General features: G+C 41.0%; 1 protein-coding gene across 1 annotated transcript in view; it reads right to left on the reverse strand.

Annotated features, from left to right (window-relative positions):
• The window catches only part of SPMAP2 (sperm microtubule associated protein 2), a 30,835-nt gene extending 13,493 nt beyond the window's left edge, over window positions 1-17,342 (reverse strand). The window contains exons 1-5 of the mRNA XM_034422680.3: window positions 17,282-17,342; window positions 9,111-9,320; window positions 7,486-7,544; window positions 5,989-6,055; window positions 3,460-3,586 (exon numbers count right to left, since the gene is read on the reverse strand). Of these exons, the coding sequence (XP_034278571.2) occupies window positions 3,460-3,586; window positions 5,989-6,055; window positions 7,486-7,544; window positions 9,111-9,193 (336 nt within the window). The 5' untranslated portion in view covers window positions 9,194-9,320; window positions 17,282-17,342. The remainder of the gene's footprint in view (window positions 1-3,459; window positions 3,587-5,988; window positions 6,056-7,485; window positions 7,545-9,110; window positions 9,321-17,281) is intronic.
• Window positions 17,343-17,833: the final 491 nt, after the last annotated feature.

Here is a 17,833-nt window from a genome sequence, read left to right on the forward strand (position 1 = left end):
CCAGCAGCCTGTGCAGCTGGCGCTCAAGTTGGACAGTGAGGAGGCTGGAGATGTGGTGCCAGAGGCAGGGATTCAGCCAGGGCCTTCAGAACCTCCAGAAGCTCCTTTAAGTGAAGAGGACGAAGAGGAGGAGCCTCTTCTCGATGCACGGGCGCGCAGAGCTGCCAAAAGGCAGGAGTGGCTCCTCAGGAGGAGGTCTCCTTGAGAGTAAGGCTTGGGGCTAATTGGCCACTCCCTTAGCCTATTTAAGGAGGAACACCGCTTGCAGCAAGCTGTAGGGAACAACTTTAGTTCACTCTCCTTCTGGGCTTTCTGTCAACTCTAGCAAGACTGTGATTACCTTATCTTAGAATTCTTGTAGGCTGTTAAGACAGTTTATTAACAGCCTTCGGTTGAGAAAGACTGAATTATTTGAATAAAATAAGCTTTGTATAGAGTTTGTGTGTGCTGCGTTCTTTGGGATCTGTAGCTGGGACAGAACATATCAAGGACCATACTCCAAAAGAATAGATAAGATCACAATGAAAAAATACATTAGATTCTGTTCAATCTATATCTTTCAAATATAGCTAGGAGTTTGCAGAACTGTTCAAAATCAATGCAGTCACTTTGAATTCAAAATGTATTGTTCCACCCTACGCTGTTTCAACCACTACAGAAAGGTGTTAAGTTTGAAATTGGTGTTTTGTACTTGACCCAACCATTTTGCACTCAGAACATTTCCACAACGGTCGAAACCGTGTCAAAACACTTCTGGTAAAGTGCTCTAAAGCCCAGCAGTTTTGAGCCTAGAATATTGAACAGGATATTATAATCTTGAAAGGAATGTTTGAGTGCGAAACATTTTGAATTCAAAATGTTGTGCACCGTTAATTAATATGCCGTCCTTTGGGGGAGACAGACAGCTACATAAATTTGAGTAATAAATAAATAAGAAATAAATGTAATATGTCATCTTAAAAGTAGTTTTGTGACATTGCTAAGGAAAGCTGTCATGGTGAGTGCATTCATACAATAAGTTAGATGAGTCTAATATGGAATCATTTGTGGTTCACTGTGTTGTGGCCAGAACTCAACTACAGGTAGTCCTCGTATTATGACTACAATTGAACTCAGAATTTATGCTTCTAAGCAAGACAATTGTTAAGTGAGTTGTGCTCCATTTTACGACCTTTCTTTCCACAACTGTTAAGTGAATCGCTGCAGTTGTTAAGTCAATCTGGCTTCCCCATTGACTTGGCTTGTCAGAAGATCGCCAAAGGTGATCACATGACCTTGGACACTTGAAACGTCATAAATATGAGTCAGTTGCAAAGCGTCCAATTTTGATCATGTGGGGATGCTGCAACAGTCATAAGTATGAAAATGGTCATAAGTGACTTTTTTCAGTGCCATGTAACTTTGAATAATCACTAAGCAAATTGTTGTAAATCAAGGACTTTCTGTATGGTCTCAGCATGTCATGCGGTCGAGGCTCTTATATTAAGTCACAATTTATTTGTTTAGGTTCAGCGTGTTCTCTGAACACGGCGGTTATTTTCAGGATTTAACTTGTGTGAACCTGCTATTAAATCATTCTGTTGCTCCATCTGCTTCTATGCTGGCTGTACTGACTGATAGTGGACTTTCAGGTTCTGGAAAAAAAATTCTACCAGTCTATTCTGAAGTTGCAGAGACCACATCAGAAGAGAAACAAACATCTTGAGGTGTCCTTCAGAACACATAAGCACATACATACGTTCCACGTTGTAGTATCATCAGATTGAATTAATTTATCCTGACAAGTCATGATGGGCTTTGACTTAGAACATTGTATAAAACTAGCTATTCAGGTTCATAAACTATGGTTAATATGGATCCGGCTGTTTTGGCTAACTACCGTCCGGTCTCCAACCTTCCCTTCGTGGCGAAGGTTGTTGAGAGTCTGATGGCGCGACAGCTTCCTGGGTACCTGGATGAAGCTGTCTATCTGGATCCGCTCCAGTCCGGCTTCAGACCTGGACACAGCACGAAACGGCATTGGTTGCGTTAGTGGATGATCTCTGGAGGGCTCGGGATAGGGGTTGTTCCTCTATCCTGGTCCTGTTAGATCTCTCAGCGGCTTTTGAAACCATCGACCATGATATCATGCTGCGCCGGTTGGAGGGGTTGGGAGTGGGGGGCACCGTTCTGCGGTGGTTTTCTTCCTATCTCTCCGACCGGATGCAGTCGGTGTTGGCAGGGGGGCAGAGGTCGACCCCGAGGCGCCTTGTTTGTGGAGTGCCGCAGGGGCGGTCCTCTTGCCCCTTCTGTTCAACATTTATGTGAAGCCACTGGGCGAGATCATCCGTGGCTTTGGGGTGGAGTTCCATCAGTAGGCTGACGATACTCAGTTGTACATCTCCACCCCAGACCATCCCAATGATGCCTTTGAAGTAATGTCCCGGTGCCTGGAGGCCGTGCGGATCTGGATGGGGAGTTACAGGCTTCGACTCAACCCTTCCAAGACCGAGTGGCTGTGGCTTCCGGTGTCCCGATATAGCCAGCTAGTGCCATCGCTGGCTCTTGGGGGCGAGTTATTGGCCCCCACGGAGAGGGTTCGCAACTTGGGCGTCCTCCTGGATGCATGTCTGTCTTTAGAAGAGCATATGACGGCCGTGGCCAAGGGGGCTTTTCATCAGGTTTGCCTGATTCGCCAGTTGCGTCCCTTTCTGGGTGGGGGATTATGGGAGCGATGGGCCGCTCCCATGTGACTCCTCTCCTGCGTGAGCTGCATTGGCTTCCGGTGGTCTTCCGGGTGCGCTTCAAGGTGTTGATTACCACCTTGCTGTTATAATTGTTTTCAATTATTTTGGATTGTTGGTGTTGATTTTAAATCTACTTTAAACCCATTCGCAAGATGGGCATCCACCTTAATTGTTTAAATATGGTAGCTAAATAAATACTGGCTAGAGCTAAACACCAATCTTTCCAAATTGTCCATCCAACTGATGGATATGAGATGGAAAATTCCCCCAAATTTCTCCAGGGATGAAAAGGAGATTCTTTAATAATTTCTCAAGGGCAAGAGTCCCCTTAGAGTGACAACTGTAGCATCATTGTTTTAAAAAAAATCGCATGGGAAGAGTTCCCTCTTCAGGGATTGAAAGGAAGCTTGTAGAGCTAAGAAAGCTGTAGAATATTGGCAAGATTACTGAACGATTAAAGACAGGATATTTACACAAGGTCCTTGGCCACCTCATTGCTAATTAGATGCATTCCCAAACCCTGAGAAAATCCTCTTCTCCTTGGAGGGAAAAAGCAAATCCTCTTTCTTTTTTTCTATCTATGGATGGATAGAAAAAATACAGTAGTACCTGAGCATTGGTAGGGTAAGGCTATGACTTAATAAAAGATGTACTAGATCTTCTGATCCCACTATGGCAAATATATATATTATGTGAACAGGAATGGAAGCAGTTTGGTAAAAGTTGTCCATACCATAAACCAGTTAAGATTATTTAACTCCGAGATATCCGTTACGGGCCGTGGCTGTGACAAATTTGTTAATCTGGGCGATGCCACCACATTCAGAGCTGTGGGTGTTACTGGCGTCTCAGCAAAAAATCTAGTTTGGCATAAAAAAAGAAGTAAGAAGAAAGAAAAACCAATTAAGAAAACCAAAAAGAAAACATGCAAAGTTCATTGTGCCAATCCTATTCTAATCATAGTGTAATTTATTTGACTGATTGTTACTTGTTTATGGTATAACTTATTTGACAGTGTGAATTTATTAATTTGACGTGTGTTACAAATCCAATCACTGTCAATTGAATTCTATTCCATTGCATTCCATTCTCTTCCCATTCCATTTATTATTATATCTCATCTCAGTCACTTTGCTATAGCAGTGATAGAAATCACTACTGAATTCTAATCCTGACAGCTGGATGACTGAGCCAGTCCTTTTCTCACAGTCTTAGGAAGAAGGCAGTGACCAACGAAATCCAAAAACGTTGCCAAAAACACCACATGGATTTGTCCTGGCAATCCACCAGGAGTAAAGAATGATTCAAAACTCACACACACTCACACATTCACACTCACACACACACATTCAAGCAATATAGATGGCTGCTTATCTCACAGCAGTAACTCTGGGTGGTGTATAAATTTAAGAAGACAGGAGCCTTGGTAGTACAAGGGTTTAAGGCACCCTGTTATTAAGCTTATTAAGACCAGCTGCCTGCAATTACTGCAGAGTTCGAATCTCGCCAAGGCTCAAGGTTGACTCAGCCTTCCATCCTTTCTAAGGTAGGTGAAATGAGGACCCAGTTTGTGGGGGCAATAAGCTGACTTTGTATAAATATACAAAAGGATGAAGGCTATTGCTGAGCACATTGTAAGCCACCCTGAGTCTTCGGAGAAGGGCGGCATATAAATCAAATAAAAAAAAAAATCAGAGATAAACCATCCAAATAATAAATGCCCCAGGTCACAAACAGCGAATTCCAACTTACACTAAAACCAACATGAGCTGACCAAGTTCACTTAAACTCCTAACCCAAATGTCTGGGGAAGAGCCATGCCATGCATGCCTTATGAAAACAAGCAGGACTTTATGTTGTTAAAGCAGCCAATTGTTATTTAATAAGAAGCCATGATGAAACCAACCATGGTTTAGGAAGGGCAGAGTTTCACTCCTCATCACCCTAGTTTTCAGCCTCAGGGGAATATGGTGATGTCAACGAGGTTCCTATGCCTGATTTTTATTTAGCCTGCTTTTATTTTTTTAAATTAAAATTTATAGATTGGAGAGACTTTGAAATAAAATAGAAGGTTGTGAAAACTATGTGGCCAGGTCTGAATACCCTACTGGGAGTAAAATGGACAATCACAGGCACCATGGGAATTTTTTAATAACCTGTAAATTATCCACCTGATATGTAGATCATACAGGAAAGATACAAATACCAGAACTGGGATGCAAATTTCTACGCAGCTGCTAGATGACAGGTTTGATGTTTCTATATATCTCTTTGCCATCAACTTGTCATCTAGAGTTTTACAGATTGGTTATATTTTGTTTATGCATTTATTAATTTATATCCCGCCTTTATTACTTTTTACAAATAACTGAAGGCAGCGAACACACACCTTCTCCTATTTTCTCCACAACAACTCTGAGTTGGGATGGGCTGAGAGGAGAGGAACTGGCCCAAAGTCACCCAGTTGGCTTTCATGCCTAAGGCAGGACTAGAACTTGCCATCTCCTGGTGATTAGCCCAAAGTCATTGAGCCCAGAGTCATTCCTAAGGGAGGACTAGAACTCAAAGTCTCCTGGTCTGTAGTCCAGCATCTTTATCTACACCAAACTGGTTCTATGAATCCAGTCAACTCCACGTTGTTCAGGGAGATCTGGCTAATTAAACAATGACCATTAAAAGTGCTTGAATAAAATCCACTATTAAACAGTTTATTTCCCCAAACTATAACAGAATAACATAGTTGGAAGGGACCTTGGAGGTCTTCTAGTCCAACCCCCTGCTAAGGCATGAAACCTTATACCCTTTCAAACAAATAGTACTCCAATCTCTTCTTAAAAACCTCCAGTGTTGGAGCATCCACAACTTCTGGAGGCAAGCTGTTCCACTGATTAATTGTTCTAACTTGTCAGGAAATGCCTCCTTAGTTCCATGTTGCTTCTCTCCTTGATTAGTTTCCATCCATTCCTTCTTGTCCTGCCTTCAGCTGCTTTGGAGAATAACTTGACTCCCTCTTCTTTATGGCAGTTCCTCAAATACTGCTATCATGTCATCCCTAGTCCTTCTTTTCATTAAACTAGACGTACCCAATCCCAGCAACCATTCTTTGTATGTTTTAGCCTCCAGTCCCCTAATCATCTTTGTTGTTCTTCTCTGTACTCTTTCTAGAGTCTCAACATCAACTACACATGACCAAATTAATTTTCTCTTTTCCCACCAAGTCAATGCTTGGCAGAGTCTTCAGATTAGCTCACTTCCCCCCCACCTGTTATATTGGTAGCCTGGATGGACCATCTTGAATTCAGACAACTCTTCCTGCCTGGAAGTCATAACTGCAAAAGAGAGTCAGGAGGGGAAGTGAGAAACAGTGCAGGTTAGACTAACATTCCCAGGATGTGATGCCCTTCATTTATATTCACTGCAGTCATTCCTACTAAAAATGTTTGTGATTTCAATTCATTTTTTAAAAAAATTCTGAATGTTTCACTGTATTTCTTTCTAGTACTTTTGACATTTTTTTATGACCATCACGTCTGACATAATGTTCCTTCTTTGTTATGGCAATTCCAATGTTTATTATTACAATATATGATTTATCATTTTGGCAGCTGGTGAAGTTATATATCATTTATGTCAATTTAGCTTGGAGTAAATTTAATTGGCTTTTTCTGTAACTCTTCTCATTGATCCATCGTGATTACATCTTTGAAATTTTCCTTCCCTTTTATTACACAATTTTTTAATTTGCTCTGTCTTTATATTTCAGTAAAGATTTTATAGATACAGCCTAATAAACGAACTCAGTTTTGTATGTATTGAGATTCACCTTTGGCAAGATGAGTACTATATAAGTTTAATACACAAATAAGTATATAAATAATTTTACCATCTTTTTCAAGGTCCTTCCTTTTTTTTGATCCCTTTTTATATGTTAAAAGTTAAAGTTAAAACTTTATCTTTCTAAGTATTTGCTGATACATTAGCTATGATAGATTCCTTCTCTCATGGGTTCTTGTTGTGTTGTTTATCTGTTTCTTAAATCCAAAAGCGTCATGTTGACACATCTCATTAAATCTTTCTTACTTAGAGAAAGTAAGAAAGTAGATGCCTTTAGAATAACAAGCTTTTGGCAGCCATGCTGATGGTGAAATGCTGGCTGGGGAATTCTGGGAGTTGAAGTCCACACAATTTAGAATTGCTAACGCTGAGAAACACTGTCCTAGTGAAACCTAATGCTCAGTAGGTGTGGTGGACTTGAGTTCCCATAACTGTGGGAAATTATCATCTACATAGGGTTGAGGAAAATGAGCAATATTCTTGTGTCCGCTTAAAAATAAACGAGATTGCTGGATAAATTATTGAGGATCCGGATTGTGGGGGCAATAAGCCAGCTTTGTATAGAACAACACCACTTAGTGGGGGTCCGAAAGCCATAATAAGCAGGTATATACATAAAAGTATGCAGGTTATTGCTATAATGCATTGTAAGCCGCCCTGAGTCTACGGAGAAGGGCGGCATATAAATTGGACTAATACTAATATTAATACTAATAAATGGCCAATGATATATCACGATGCCATGAAGTCACTAGAAAGAGCCGGGGGCAAAACTTTCAGCCCCCATTGTGTCCTTCATAAAGGATTGAAAATGTTGGCCCATCAGGTATATTATATACCCTACAGGTATTTTACGAGCTGTCAAAAGGGTGCAGATCACAATCCGGGCACTTTTGCTCTGGAACATAAATTCTGACTAACTTGCCTGGAATTGTGTATCTTGGCTGCTCTTTGGGTATTTTATCTACCCAGTATACAGAAGGTCTGCAGGGAGAAAAAAGAGAAACCAAATTAATCTAAATTAATCCTCAGAATTTCTATCTCCATAGCCTTCTTCTGACTCCTAACCTATTGGCAGTCTCAAGGATTATTCATCTCTTTTGTCCTCATCACAGGATATCACAAGAAAAGCCCTGAAAATGCTAAATGTTAAAAGGAGATATATTTATCTAGTCCAAGATCTGTTGTCTTAAGAAGGCTTGAGCTGCAAACGTGGCTCAATCTGTGGCTTGCTAAATTTCACGGCAGTATAAAGCAACACCTTTATAGATGAGGGCAGACATTTCATTCATTACCCAAACTAGGTAACGTTCATTAGTGCACTGATGATGAGCATGACTGATAGATAGATGCATGACTGATTCAGACAGGTTTCATCCTGTAAAAAGGTCAACCTTCAAAATTAAGAAAAATCCTGAATGCTGCCAGCAAATTTCATAACTATAGCAAAAAGGAAATTTATTTACAGGAAGTGATTTATGAGGAAAGGCAATTAAACCTGAACGATATGCCCTCTGTTGCCCCTTGTGGTCAGGAGATGCCATTGCATTTGGATCTCCAACACCTCGGTTTTGCTCAGATCAAGATACAGAATAACAGGAGTTGGAAGGTGAAGCGCGCCCACAAAGAGAACCGGTAGTAAAGCTGGTTAGAACCCACTCCTGGACCTCTTAGTGACTTAGTCCAACCCCCCACCCAAGCACAAGACCCTATCCCATTTCTGACAGATGGCAGTCCGGTCTCTTCTTGAAAGCTTCCAGTGATGAAGCTCCCACAACTTCTGAAGGCAACGTCTGTTCCATGGGTTGATTGCTCTCGCTGTCAGAAAATTTCTCCTTATTTCCAGGTTGAATATCTCTCTTTATTCAGTTTCCACCCATTATTCCTTGTCTGACCTTCAGGTGCTTTGGAAAATAGGTTGACCCCTTCCTTTCTGTGGCAGCCCCTCAAATATTGGAAGACTGCTATCATGTCTCCCCGGTCCTTTTCTTCACTAGACTAGCCATGTCCAGTTCCTGCAACCGTTTTTCATGTTTTAGCCTCCAGTCCCCTAATCATCTTTGTTGCTCTTCTCTGCACTCTTTCTAGAGTCTCAACATCTTTTTTATAGTGTGGTGACCAAAACTGGATGCAGTATTCTAGGTGTGGTCTTACTAAGGCTTTATAGAGTGGTATCAACAGCTCATGTGATCTTGATTGAATCCCTCTGATAATGCAATTTAGGATTGCATTGGCTTTTTGGCTGCCGCCGCACACTGTTGGCTCATATTTAATTAGTTGCCCACTAAGACTCCTCTCATATTGACTGCTATTAAGCCTGGTTTCTCCCAATCTGCATCTACAGTACACATACACACATTCTATAAGCCAGCTGTGCACAGCAAGGCTGAGAAAAATGCACCCAATGGATGAATTCAGAAGACTGGCATAGGTTGCCTCACCTCTTCCCATACTCAAGGCAGAGAAACAGAGATATTTTCACTGCCTCTTCATTTCACCTGTGAAATATGCTTTAAATCCAGGGAGTTTTGAGAAAATAGGAATTCTGACCTGGAGAGTAGAACTTGGTGGTTGACTTTTGGCCGGGCAAGGATGCTGAGCCGATTCTGCATGGGCCCCCATTCTGAAGACATCAGTTACCAGAACAGCCAGCTGTGCAGGCTTATGGAGGAGAGGCAAACTGAAGTGATGCTTCCAAGTGAGCAAATGGTGATGAAAACTCACATCTGTTGAATAGGACCTAGATGTCTCAGAGATGTTCTGGCAACAGGAAAAACATGTGAGGGTTAGGAGTGGTCACTTCGAATGGTCACTAAATGAACTGTTGTAAGTTGAGGACTACCTGTTTAGGTAGTTCTTGACTTACAACTATTCATTTAGTGACCAAAGTTACAATGGCACTGAAAAAAGTGACAACCAGCCCTTGCGTTTCCAACCATTGCAGCTGTCAGGCCTGGAAGCCATCTTTTTCCAGCCTGCCACATTTATGACTGTGGGAAAATGGGAGGGGGGATTGTATGGAGCCAGGGTGATATGTAGTCATAATAACATTCCTTTCTCAGAAAGTCAAGGACATCTTGCCCTGCACCTGGATGGCTGGAACTGGGAGGCATCTCCAGTTGGGACGGTGCTGGGATTGGACCATGTGATGGACTTGTGGGTGTTGGGCAGGGATTTGAACTTTCCTTTGGGTGGGGAAAACCTGGAAACTTTCAGATTCGGGTTTTCCCAGATGTGCCAATGTGACATCTCTAATAAAATGGAACTTTGAGGAAACTCAAGCCTCGGAGTTTTCTTTCATTAGAGGTGACAGCAGCATCCCCACAGTCACGTGATCAAAATTCAGTCACTTGGCAACCAGCATTTAACAACGGATTCACTTAAGAACCGCATGATGCCCTTAACTGCAGTTATTTGCTTAACAAACGTGGCAAAAATAGTTGTAAAAAAACGTATAGCTGCCTTGATTAACCACAGAAATTCCAATTATGATTATAGGTTAAGCACTGATTGATTCTACCCATATCCATTTCTTTCTTGGATTCTGTATTCAGTTCCCAACCAAGTCCAGATTTCTGCCCAATTTGTTTGTTTCCTATCTTTCATTGCCCTAATTAGTTTCCACCCCAACCAACCTGTTATTGTACTTCAGAAGGGACTTTTGTTCTCTTAAAGCCCAGTGAGTCAGATAATTAGTTGGGTCTATTTTCTAAAATTTATAATTCACCATTTCTTCAGAAAGAAATCAAGGCAGCCTGAATTCCTCTCCTTTCTCCAGATTTTACCACCACAAGAAGTTTGTGAGGTAGGCTTGGTTGAGGGGCAAGGACCAGGCCAAAACTGAGCTTCTATGATTGTTGGGAACTTCCTAATCTAGCTCCTTCAGTACTCAGTCATGCTATCTTTTATTTTACTTGTATTGCCTACTTGTATTGACACAGACTTGTATTGCCTACTTGTATTGACTCAGACACAGACTTCAGAGGATAGTTAGAACTGCAGAAAAAACAATGGCTACCAACCTGCCTTCCATTGAGGACTTGTATACTGCACGAGTCAAGAAGAGGGCTGCGAAAATATTTACAGACCCCTCACATCCTGGACATAAACTGTTTCAACTCCTACCTTCAAAACGAAACTATAGAGCACTGCACACCAGAACAACTAGACACAAGAACAATTTTTTCCCAAACGCCATCACTCTGCTAAACAAATAATTCCCTCAACACTGTCAAACTATTCACTAAGTCTGCATTACTATTACTATTAATCTTCTCATCGTTCCCATCACCCATCTCCTCCCACTTATGGCTGTATGACTGTAACCTTGTTGCTGGTATCCTTACGATTTATATTGACTGTTTCTTAATATGATTTGATTGCTTATTTGTACCCTATGACTATCATTAAGTGTTGTACCTTATGATTCTTGATGAACGTATCTTTTATGTACACTGAGAGCATATGCACCAAGACAAATTCCTTGTGTGTCCAATCACACTTGGTCAATAAAATTCTATTGTATTCTATTGTATTCTATTGTATTCTATTGTATTCTATTGTATTCTATTCTATTCTATTCTATTCTATTTCATGACATTTCTTGACACAATTCTTAAGTGAATTATTGCAGTTGTTAAGTTAGTAATGCAGTTGTTAAGTGAATCTGGCTTCCCCATTGACTTGTCAGAAGTTTGCAAAAAATGATCACATGACCCCCAGGACACTGTAACCGTCACAAATATGAACCGGTTGCCAAGCAACTGAATGTAAATCACGTAACCATAGGGATTCTGCAACAGTGTGAAAAATAGTCATAAGTAGCTTTTTTTCAGTGCTGTTGTAACTTTGAATGGTCACTAAACTAACTGTTGTCAGTCAAGGATTACCTGTACTAAGGTACAGCTCCAGAAATCATATTGACATCATTTTTGGGGGGGATTTTTTTTTAAACCAACATAAAACCATCTTCAATTACAAACAAAGAAACAGTGTGTCCGTTGGTTTCAAGTCATTTGTGCATCTTCACCATATTCATAGCTTACAGTTTACCTAATTTCTCATATTTATCGATCTAATATAACAAAATAATCTAAGATTTGAGTTAATTTAGATTATAACATTCATTTCATCATCCTAAATCACTCCAATAATAATACATCTTTATGTTATATTTTATATAATTCTAGAATTCTTGTATTATAAACATCTCAACCATATTTCATTTCCATATTTTTTTATCTAGCCATTGGTAAAATAGGTCCCATATCTTATAATATTGTTTATCTTCTTGTTCTCTGATTTCAAATGTCAATTTGCTCATTTCAGCACATTCCATTATTTTCTTAATAACTTGATCTTGCATTGGTATTTTCTCATCTTTTCAATTTTTAGCAGACATCATTTTTTAAAAAAAAGATAATATCAATTGTCACCACATGAGGGTAGCCTTGCTTCAGAAAATGGTGATATTTACTTATGTGAAAGTTTGAAGAGAAAGTGGAAATAGAGACACCTGAACAATTAGAGGTGCTTCAGGAAATAAATAGATAGATAGATAGATAGATAGATAGATAGATAGATAGATAGATAGGGTTAGAGTTAGAGTTAAGAGTTAGATTTTTTTATTGGCCAAGTGTGATTGGACACACAAGGAATTTGTCTTTGGTGCATATGCTCTCAGTGTACATATAAAGAAAAGATACATTTGTTAAGAATCATAAGGTACAACACTTAATGATAGTCATAGGGTACAAATAAGTAATCAAATTGTACTAGGAAACAATATAAATTGTAAGAATTCAAGGAACAAAGTTGCAGTCATACAGTCATAAGTGGGAGGAGATGGGTGATAGGAACAATGAGAAGACTAATAGTAATGCAGACTTAGTGAATAGATAGATAGATAGATAGATAGATAGATAGATAGATATATGATAGAAAGAAAGATAGAATCAAATTGATACATTTGGGGTGACATGATAGCTGTCTTCAAGTACTTGAGGGGCTGCTACAGAGAAGAAGGAATTGACTTAGTCTCTAGGGCACCAGAGGGGAGGACAAGAAGTAATGGACGGAAGCTTGTTAAAGAGAGATCCAATCTGGAACTAAGAAGAAATTGTCTCACAGAATCAGGTGAAAAGTTTGAACAGACAGGACAACATTTGAGCAGGTAGATAGAAGGTCTCCTGTTTTGAGCAAGGTGTTGGACTAGAAGACTCTATTTCAGGGGTGTCAAACTCACGTTGTCATGACGGTGTCATGTGACATATCGGGACTTTTCCACCCTTTGCTAAACCAGGCAGGGCCGGGGCCAGCCTGCGGGCCGCGAATTTGACACCCCTGCTCTAGTTGGACCAGATGCAAAAAAGTTATTGAGACTCTAGAAAGAGTGCAGAGAAGAGCAACAAAGATGATTAGGGGACTGGAGACTAAAACATACAAAGAATGGTTGCTGGAATTGGGTAGGTTGGATTTGATGAAAAGGAAGACTGTGGGTGACATGATAGCAGGGTTCCAAATTCCAATATCTCAAGGGTTGCTACAAAGAAGAGGGAGTCAAGCTATTTTCCAAAGCACCTGAAGGCAAGATGAGAAACAATGGGTGGAAACTAATTAAGGAGAGAAACAACCTGGAACTAAGGAGAAATTTCCTGACTGTTAGAACAATTAATCGGTGGAACAACTTGCTTCCAGAAGTTGTGAATGCTTCAACACTCACTGGAGGTTTTTAAGAAGAGATTGGATAACTATTTGTCTGAAATGGTATAGAGCAGGAGTCAGCAACCTGCGGCTCTGGAGCCGCATGTGGCTCTTTCACCTCTCTGCTGTGGCTCCCCATGACTCAAAATATGTGTCACCCACCGACATGTGATTTATTGAGCTTTTTAACCCCTGGAAGGCCAACCATGGATAAATGCAAGAAAAGAAAAGTTTCAGAAGAAAACAGAACATTTAATTCAACTACATATGCTAGTTTTGTGGCCACTCAAGATATAGTCAGTCACAGGAAGGGTTTTGTGGCTCCCGGTGTTTTCTTTTCTGTGGGAAACGGGTCCAAATGGCTCTTTGAGTGTTTAAGGTTGCAGACCCCTGGTATAGATTTTCCTGCCTAAACAGGGGATTGGACTAGAAGACCTCAAAAGTCCCTTCCAACTCTGTTATTCTATACTTCCATGGTCCCTTCCAGGTTCCAGCCCTATGATTCTATGTTCTATTTCATATTATTGTTCACTAGAATCTAATGTATGACTGGCTCAGGAATTCTGGGAGTTGAAGTCCACAAGCATAAAGAGGCCATAGTTGCTCACCCATGCTCCATTAACTGAAAATTAAAGGAATTTGTTTAAACATGTGGACCCAATATATTTAATCAGAGGCCAGTTTGGGGAAAAATACTAAAATGTGATTTCAGCAGTGAATGGCTAGAATTCTTCATCCTTTTCTAGACTACTTAAAACAGCTAATGGGCGATTTGGAATTTAGATACTTTGTGTGTGAGAAAGCTGAATAATTGCTTCGAGACCAGGTGATGTTTTCTCCAATCTGCTACCACCTTCCCAAATTTTGCAATCAAGAAGTGCAAAATTGTTGCCATAGCATCCTTGCTGCTATGTGGACAAAATCCATGCTTAGTTAGTGTGTTTTGGTGCCCGGGAGCAGAAACAGAAGCAAATAGTACCCACAGAAGTTGTATCCACAAAACTAACAGGTCTAGATTAAATTGGGAGCAGGTCTTTTGTAGGTCAGCAAATTTTGGCAACTTAGCTGTTGGTTGATTCTCACCTTCAACATTCTTTACTAAGTTTGGTAGTTGTCATGAAAGAGGCTGAATAATTCTTTTTTTCCCCCCCCACAATGAAGATTTCCTGCAAGTCCCTAAACCAACACGGAACTTGGGCAGCATATAAATCTGATAAATTATTATTATACATACTTAAGCTTCTTAAAAATGTATTTTAAGCCCCTTAAAATACAGCCCAGTTATGGAGACACAATTGCTAAGAATGTCTGTTTTGTGTCATTTTGAGGAATGGACCCCTAAGATAGGCTTCATGTAATTGAAATAAGCAAGTCTTACAGAATACAGAATAACAGAGTTGGAAGGGATCTTGGAGGTCTTCTAGTCCAACCTCCTGCCAAGCAGGAGACTCAATAACATTCTGAACAAATGGCTGTTCAGCCTTTTCTTAAAAATTTCCAGTGATGAAGCATCCACAACTTCTGGAGGCAAGCTGATGCACTGGTTAATTAGTTCTCAGTGTCAGGAAATTTCTCCTTAGTTCTAGGAACTTAAAAAGGTAAAGGTAAAGGTTCCCCTCGCACATATGTGCTAGTTGTTCCTGACTCTAGGGGGCGGTGCTCAACTCCGTTTCAAAGCCGAAGAGCCAGCGCTGTCCGAAGACGCCTCCGTGGTCATGTGGCCGGCATGACTCAACGTCAAAGGCACACGGAGCACTGTTACCTTCCAAAGGTGGTCCCTATTTTCTACTTGCATTTTTTACGTGCTTTCAAACTGCTAGGTTGGCAGAAGCTGGGACAAGTCACGGGAGCTCACCCCATTACGTGGCACTAGGGATTCGAACCGCTGAACTGCCAACCTTTCAATCGACAAGCTCAGTGTCTTAACCACTGAGCCACCGTGTCCCACGGAACTTAAATACCACCTTAAAAAGATGGGACTGGCCAATTCTACCTGCCTCTGTGTTATTTTTCCCACCACTTTGCTTCCTTCCCCAATCCCCTGTCTTCCCAAAGTAACTCATCCTGGTTCTATCAACAGCCAGCCTGAAGCCCTAGAAATTTTCCTGACTGGATAAAAAAGTAGAGACACCTTCAAGTTGAGTCACCTTGAGTGATTTCATACCCAGTTGTCTTGGCAATAGTTTGGTGAGGTGTGATCAACAAAGTCAAAATAATGGCTACAGCTAGTCCTTGACTTACAACCACTTGTTTAGCGACTGACGTTATATAACATCACTGAAAAAAAAAGACTTATGACCAGTTCTTGCACTTACAACCATCACAGCATTTCAATGGTCAAATTTGGGCACTTGGCAACGAGCATGCATTTATGATGGTTGCAGTGTCCCGGAGTCATGTGACCCCCCCATTTGTGACCTTCCCAGCTGGTTTCCGACAAGCAAAATCAATGGGGGAAGCCAGATTCACTTAATGACCATGTGATTTGCTTAATGAACAAAGTGATTCGCCTAACTGTGACAAAAAGGTTGTAAAATGGGGCAAAACTCATTTAACAACTGCCTTGCTTAGGGATGGAAATTCTGATTCGAATTGTGTTTGTGAGTTGAGGACAATCTTTGATCAAAACTCTGCCTGTTATTTGCAGATCAAAACAGGCAGAGCTGTGATGCACTATCATGGCCCAATATTAAAACCCTCTGCAGATATTTCTGTTCCAGGATTTTTGTTTTACTTCCCTATTCATCTAGTTACGAGACCCATGATACCACTTTATAATGCCTTGGTAAGACCACACCAGGAATATTCCATCCAGTTTTGGACACCATGATATAAAACAGAGGTTGAGACTCTAGAAAGACTGTAGAAAAGAGCAGCAAAATGATTAAGGGGCTGGAGGCCAAAACATATGAAGAACGGTTCCAGGAACTGGGTATGTCTAGTTTAATGAAAAGAACGACCAGAGGTGACATGAAAGCAATCTTCCAATATCTCGGGTTGCCACAAAAAAGAGGGAGTCCAGCTATTTTCTAAAGCACATGAGAGCAGGACAAGAAACTATGGATGGAAACTAATCAAGGAGAGAAGCAACCTGGAATTAAGGAGGAATTTCCTGACAGTGAGAACAATAAACCAGTGGAATGGTTCACCTTCAGAAATTGTGGATGCTCCAACACTGGAGGCTTTTAAAAGAGCCTGGACAGCTACTTGTCTGGAATGGCATAGGGTGCCATTGAGCAGGGGGTTGGACTAGAAGACCTCCAAGGTCCCTTCCGATTCTGTTATTCTGTTATCCTAGTGCTCTTCCACTCATTGACTTTACTTGGATATTGAGAATGAGACAAGGCTTATTACTGCTGCCTGGAAGTATGCCAATGTGCATAGCACAAGAAGACATTATTATTATATTTTCTAGAAATTTAAAATTTGGTAAACTAAACTGGGGGTAGTATGCAATTAACATCCTTAATTGTGTGTAGGAGGAGCTCAGCTCACCTAGTTCTCCTGACTCTTTGAGTCTTGTTGGTGATGAGGTTTCATCCTCTACAGTTGGGTGTGTTTAAACACACTTAACTCCTGCAATTAATCCATTTTTTTTTCTAACTTTGGACACTACACTGAGCTTTAAATGAGCCAAAAGAGATTTGCACAACGTGCTAAGACACCCATCCATACACGCCCACAGAACCTAGCCATGGTGTGTGAATCTGGTTGACTGATCAGTAAATTGTCTAGTAGTTGAACTTGTGTGAACTCAGCTACTATATAAACTATACTATACTATATTGTTCCATTAGGTGGGATTATTTGCCCAAATAGCTTCCTTGAGAGCTCTGACCAAAGACATTTATGGATGGGCAACCGTGAAGACTAGGTGGAAAAAAACCTCAACCAGAAACAACTCTACTTGAGTCAGTACTTGGAGCCAGCGGGAGCAGCTTCCTAAGCTCCTGTGCCTTGAGTTATTTTCCTTCCTGGACCTTTTCCTAATGTCGCTCTTACCCCCTGTGGGTACCAACCTGTCTTGAGTCTCTGCATGGCTTAAGCAATCAGAGTAAAGCGAGCGATGTTGCCAGGGAGACTATGACCGCATCTTCCGTTGCCTGGGGAACCTCTTTGGACCGAACGCCTCGGATGCATTCCGAGAAAGGCCAGTGGGACAGAAGAACATTCGAAGGGATCTGTTGGGTACGATAACATCAAACTCCTGGCTTAGAAGACCCTTTCGCTCTTTTAAGGGCCATGCCACCTTCATCCAAACCTTTCAGTGTTTGTAAGCAATGCAGATTTTTACTTTCAGCACATACTGTGTGTCCTGAACTCTTTGTTTTGGCAATAGTTGGGGCCCCATCCCCACCCAGCAGTTAACTAAAATCGGAGGCATAGTCTGCTGGCTTCCCAAAGTTGGAACACACAAAAAAGTGTTGTGTAATAAACCTTAAAATGAGATTGAGGTGGTTATTTTTAAAGAAAAGCCGACAAACACTCAAAAACACACCATAAATTCGAGGGGCGGGAGGGAAGCCGAACATCTGGACTGCAGCTATGTGTGCGACATGGCAGTCCCTCCT

The sequence above is a fragment of the Pantherophis guttatus genome, chromosome 1, assembly GCF_059756535.1.
Source record: "Pantherophis guttatus breed Tessera chromosome 1, ASM5975653v1, whole genome shotgun sequence".
In the NCBI taxonomy this organism is placed as follows: Eukaryota; Metazoa; Chordata; class Lepidosauria; order Squamata; family Colubridae; genus Pantherophis; species Pantherophis guttatus.